The following is a 6,065-nucleotide window of genomic DNA, read 5'->3' as shown; positions in this document are numbered from 1 at the left end:
CCTGGGACGAAGGACACTACTGCAATTTTGTCCTCTGGACAGTGCTGATTCAGTACTCTACTTAGGAGACCAAATCCACACCTGCAGTTTCAGTAACATGCTGAAGACTCTGACCACTGACTTATTCAGTGCTTATTAGACACTTCCTAGGCTCCAGGCCCTTCCCTGGGAACAGGAGCTATATGCAGAAAGGAGATGGCACTCTTTATTACATTCTGCTTAAGGCCTATTAGAAGGATCTGTGGGAACACTGACAAGACAGAACTTGACGTAGGTCTTGAAAAATGAAGTTTGCCAGGCACACTGAAGGACCAATCAATAGGGTGTGGACATTTTGGGAACTGGAGGAGTATGATGGTTAAGAGTCCAGCTTCTGAAGCCTGATTGCAGGGTTAGATCCTAGCTTTGTTACTGGAAAATTTTAAGTGGATTGATTAACCTTTCTGTGCCATCTGTAAAATGGGTATAATATTAGTATCAGGTTATGAAAATTGAGTTAAGACACAGAAGTGAATACAATGTTTCACATTTAATAAGTGCTATATCAGTGCTAGCTGTTTAAGCACATGAGGACATAGTTTTTTGTTTTACTCACTACTGAATCCACAGTGCCTAGAACATATGGTAAGCACACAATATATATTTTTGAATGAATGAATATTGCATATCTTACAACTAACTGTTCTTTATACTCACCTTCATTTCCTTTTTTTTAAATAAAGTTTTATTGAGATATAATTCACACAAATGAAATTCACTACAAATCAGTATACAATTGTGCCAGTTGTATTATGTCTCCCCAATCTTGTGAGTCCAGACTTACTAGTCTTGATTAGCATGCGACCTTTTTTTTTTTTGCATTTGTTTTTAAATCAAAAAAGGAAAAGTCAGATTTAATTTGAAGAAAAAAAATTAGAAATTGTTTGGAAAAATAATGGAGCAAACCAACTCCTTAAAAGAGTTCTGCATTTTGTGATTACATTTTTTTGGAATTGCTGCAAAAAATAAAAATGCTATTTAGCTTAACAACTTGTGTGTCATCTACAAATCATGAAGAATCCTTGGTTACTTCTTAATATCAAAATTTACTCAGACTTCATATCTTTGACATTTAAAGAGGTGGTAGTACAAAGCTTCCTATTTTCCACACAGGACAAATTCTTCATTTCAGCCAACTCTGTGGGGTGGGGGTGGGGGGGCACTAGTACAACACTATCACCTCAGACAAAAAGCATCAGAATATTCCGTTTTGTTGATTTATATATCTCTTCATATGTTTTTTTGTCGATTTCTGTAGTAGTAATAGTTTCTTCCACATCTCCCAATATCATATTCAAATGTTGATCATAAGCATGTAATCTACCTTGCAGCTCTCGGTCGTTTCTCATTTTCACATAAGTTCGCTCATCCAGGCTGAGCCTAATGAGATCCAGGGGCTCCTCTATGGTTTTGGTAGTTTGTTGCTCATACTGTTGTTGTGAGGTTTAAGTTTAAATGACACACATAAAGGCTTGAAACAGTGCGTGATCCATGTCGTCCACCATGTTTGAAACCCTGCGCCCTTTCTCTGGGTGTGACCATTTGACTGAATGCTTCTATGGAGATGTGACCCACTCAACTGTGGGTGAGAACCCTGATTAAGTTATTTCCATGGAGGTGTGGACCCTGCGCATTCAGGGTGGGGCTTGATTAGTTCATTGGAGTATTTAAGAGAAGTAAGAGCAGACAGGGCTGACACTTGGAGGTGCAGACAGAAGGACATTTTGAGATGCTAAGCTAAGAGATGAAGCCCAGAGTTTGCCCCGGAGAAGCTAAGAGAGGACCCCAGACACTTAGAAAGAAACACCCTGGCAGGAAAAAACAAAGAAACACAGGAGCTGTGAAAGAGGAGCTAAGAAAAAAGCCCGGAGATATTTTGGAGAAAGCCGTTTTGAAACACAACCCAGGAGCAAAGGACCAACGGTCGCCAGCCATGTGCCTTCCCAGCTGGCAGAGGTGTTCCAGACGCCATCAGCCTACCTTCAGTGATGGTATCATCTTGTTGATGCCTTAGTCTGGACTCTTCTATGGCCTTAGAACTGTGACTTTGTAACCTAATAAATCCCCTTGATAAAAGCCAATCCATTTCTGGTATTTTGCATAATGGCAGCATTAGCAAACCAGGACAACAATTCAGTGGTTTTCTTGTATATTCATATAGTTGTGAAACCATCCCCACTATTTAATTCCAGAATGTTTTTATCACACTAAAAAGAAACCCCATAGCCATTAGCAGTTACTGCCCTACTGCCACACCTCCCACTCGCAAGCTCTCCAGCCGTGAGAAACCACTAATCTACTTTCTTTCTGTGAGTTTCTCTCTTCTGGACATTTCATATAAATGGAATCATACAATACATAGCCTTCAATTAGCGTTATTTCAAGTTTCATTCATGTAGTAAAATCTATCAGTACTTCATTCTTTTTTATGGCTGAATAATATTCCATTGTATGTATATACCACATTTTGTTTATCCATTCATCAGTTGATTGGACACTTGTGTTTCCATTTGGGGGCCATTATGAAAAATCAACTGATTAATGCTGCTATGTACAAGTTTTTGTGTGGACATATGTTTTCAATTCTCTTGGGTATATATTGAGAATATGATATCTCTATGTTTAACTTTTTGAGGCCCTGCCAAACTGTTTGCCAAAATAGCTGCACCATTTTACATTCCCATGAGCTGTGTACGAGGTTTCCAATTTCTCTGTATTCTTACCAGCACTTGTTATTATCTGACTTTATTATAGCCATCTTAGTAGATGTGAACTGTTTTTTTTGTTGTGTTTATAAATTTTTATCGTAGTAACATATATAACATGAAATTTCCCATTTTAATCATTTTTAGGAATATAGTGGTATTAATTAAATTCAAAATGTGCTATCTTTCCTACCATCCAGAACCAAAACTTTTTCTTCACCCAAACTGTACCCATTAATCAATAACTCCCTATTCCCCCCTCCTCCCAGTCCCTGGTAACCTCTAATCTACGTTGTCTCTTAATTTATTCTAGATTTTTTGTATAAATAGAATGTGAAGTGGCTTTGATTTGCACTTCCCTAATAACTAAATGTTGAGCATATTTTCATTTATATATTGGCCATTTGTATATCTCCTTTGGAGAAGTGTCTAGTCAAATCTTTTGCCCATTTTTAAATTGGGTTGTCATTTTATTGTTTACTTATAACGGTGCTCTACGTATTCTGGATACTAGACCCTTATCAAATATATGATCTGGAATTTTTCTCTCACTCTGGATTGTCTTTTCACTTCACTTTCTTGATTGTATCCTTTGAAGCACGAAAGTTTTCAATTTTGTTGAAGTCCAATTTAGCTACTTTTACTTTGGATACTTGTGCTTAAGGTGGCATATATTGCCTCCAAAGTCACAAAGATCTACACATATGTTTTCTTCTAAGAGTTTTATTTAGCTCTTATATTTAGGTTCATTTTGAGTTAATTATATGATGTGAGGTAGGAGTCAAAATGTATTCTTTTGTATGTGGATATCAAGTTGTCCCAGAACCATTTGGTTTTTTTTTAATCCTATATTTTTTATTGTAAAATATAACATATATGTAGAAGTGATAACTTTCCAAGTGCAATTTAATAAGTAGCAAATTTCAAAGAATGTTATGGGTTACAGTTCCAGTTATTTCCTTATCATGAACTATATATGCAAAAAGGTAATATTTTCAAAGTATGATTTAACAAGTAGCTGTATAGGAAATTTCTAAAAATGTTGTGAGTTACAATACTATATGTTCGGGTTTGCTAATACTGCCATTATGCAAATCAACAGAAATGGATTGGCTTTTATAAAGGGGGTTTATTTGGTTACAAAGTTACAGTCTTAAGGCTGCAAATGTGTCCAAGCTAAGGCATCAACAATAGGCTGCCTTCACAGAAGAACACTGTGCCAGTTTGAGTGTATTATGTCCCCTCAAACGCCATTATCTTTGATGGAATCTTGTGTTGGGCAGACCTATTAGTGTTAATTAGACTGTAATTCTTTGGGTGTTTCCATGGAGATGCCACCCACCCAACTGTGGGTGATAACTGATGAGATATTTCCGTGGAGGCGTGGCCCCACCCATTGAGGGTGGGCCTTGATCAGTGGAGCCATATAAATGAGCTGACAAACAGCAGGAACTCAGTGCAGCTGAGAGTGAACTTTTGAAGAGGTGCTACAGCCAAGAGGGACACTTTGAAGAATGCACTGGAACTAAGAGAGGAGCTTCAGCTTACAGAGACATTTTGGAGACAGCCTATGAAAGCCAACTTTTGCTCCAGAGAAGCTAAGAGAGGACAAACACCCCAAGAGCAACTGAGAGTGACATTTTGGAGAGAAGCTGAAGCCTAGAGAGGAAAGTCCCAGGAGAAAGCCATTTTGAAACCAGAACTTTGAAGCAGATGCCAGCTACGTCCCTTCCCAGCTAACAGAGGTTTTCCAGATGCCATTGGCCATCCTCCAGTGGAGGTACCCAATTGTTGATTTGTTATCTTGGACACTTTATGGCCTTAAGACTGTAACTGTGTAACCAAATAAACCCCCTTTTATAAAAGCCAATCCATCTCTGGTGTTTTGCATTCTGGTAGCATTAGCAAACTAGAACAAACACCGATGGCGTCTGGAACACCTCTGTTGTCTGGGAAGGCATGTGGCTGGTGTCTTCTTCCTTTGCTCCCAGGTTGTGTTTCAAAATGGATTTCTCCCAGGACATTTCACTCTAGGCATCTAGGAATATTCTCTTAGTTTCTCCCAGGCAAACTCTGGAGTAGCAAAAGTCTACTCTCAATGGCTGTCTTCAAAATGTCTCTCTTGGCTGCAGCCAATGTCAGGGGTCCACAACTTCAAGCATCTCTGAGCTAAGCTAGCAAGCATCTGGCTTTGTGCCAGCATTTTTAAAGGACTCCAGTGATTTAATTAGGACCCACGCTGAATGGGGAGGGCCACACCTCCATGGAAATAATTCAATCAGAGTTATCACCTGCAGTTGGGTGGGTCACATCTCCATGAAAACAACCTAATCCAAAGATTCCAAACTAATCAACCCTAATTTGTCTGCCTCCACAAGATTGCATCAAAGAACATGGTGGTTGGGGGGACATAATACATCCAAACTGGAACACCATAGTTTCAGTTATTTTCTTATTGTGAAATACAACATATATACAAAAAGGTGATAATTTTCAAATTACAATTTAACAAGTAGCTATAGAACAAATTTCAAAGGATGCTATGGATTACAGTTCCACCATTTCAATTCATTCCTTCCAGCTATTCTAATACCCTAGCAACTAAGAAGAAGAAAATTATATAGAGATTCTGTATTCATAATCCTTTATTAAATTCCATCTTGTCTGTTGCTACCCCTTCCTCTAGTCTAATCACTTTTCAGATCTTCAGGGATGTCTAGGCAGTGACCACTGTAACTTGTTCATGTTGAAAAGGGATGTTGACATTATGGGAAAAAGGGACACATCTGATTGATGTTCTTGAAGATGCTGTTGCCTTGCTTCTGGGTTTTGGGACTTAGCTGGTATAGGAATTCTCTGGAGGATTTAAGTTTATGAAGAATAAACTTAGTAAGTGAAATTTGTATAGAGCCTCAAATAGGAATAACAAAGTTGTCTTGGTACCCTTATTGAAAATTAATTTACAATACATGTACGGGTTGATTTTCTGGATTCTCCATTTTGTTACATTAATCTATATGTCTATCCTTATGTCAGTACCACACTGTCTTGATTACCATAGCTTTGAAGTTTTGATATCAGGAATGAGTCCTCCAACTTTGTTATTTCTGAAGATTGTTTTGGCTATTCAGGCCCTCTTGCATTTTTCATAGGAATTTAAGGGTTTCCATATGCATTTGTGCAAATAAAAGCTGAGATTTTGATAGAGATTGCAATACATCTATAGATCTTTTGGGGGAGTATTGTCATCTTAACAATATTAAGCCTTACAATCCACGAATATGAGATGTCTGCATTTATTATTTAGGTCTTCTTTGATTT

General features: G+C 37.9%; 1 protein-coding gene across 1 annotated transcript; it reads right to left on the bottom strand.

The window, feature by feature from the left end:
* Positions 1–1,220: 1,220 nt before the first annotated feature.
* On the bottom strand, positions 1,221–1,544 carry LOC119519477 (U6 snRNA-associated Sm-like protein LSm3). Its single transcript, XM_037817148.1, has 2 exons — positions 1,524–1,544; positions 1,221–1,463 (listed from the first exon to the last, which is right to left on the bottom strand). The coding sequence occupies exons 1-2, from the start codon at positions 1,542–1,544 to the stop codon at positions 1,221–1,223; spliced, it is 264 nt and encodes an 87-aa protein (XP_037673076.1).
* Between the last annotated feature and the right edge of the window lie 4,521 nt (positions 1,545–6,065).

The sequence above is a fragment of the Choloepus didactylus genome, chromosome 2 (assembly GCF_015220235.1).
Source record: "Choloepus didactylus isolate mChoDid1 chromosome 2, mChoDid1.pri, whole genome shotgun sequence".
Taxonomy (NCBI): Eukaryota; Metazoa; Chordata; class Mammalia; order Pilosa; family Megalonychidae; genus Choloepus; species Choloepus didactylus.
This window is presented reverse-complemented; position numbering and strand designations above follow the sequence as displayed.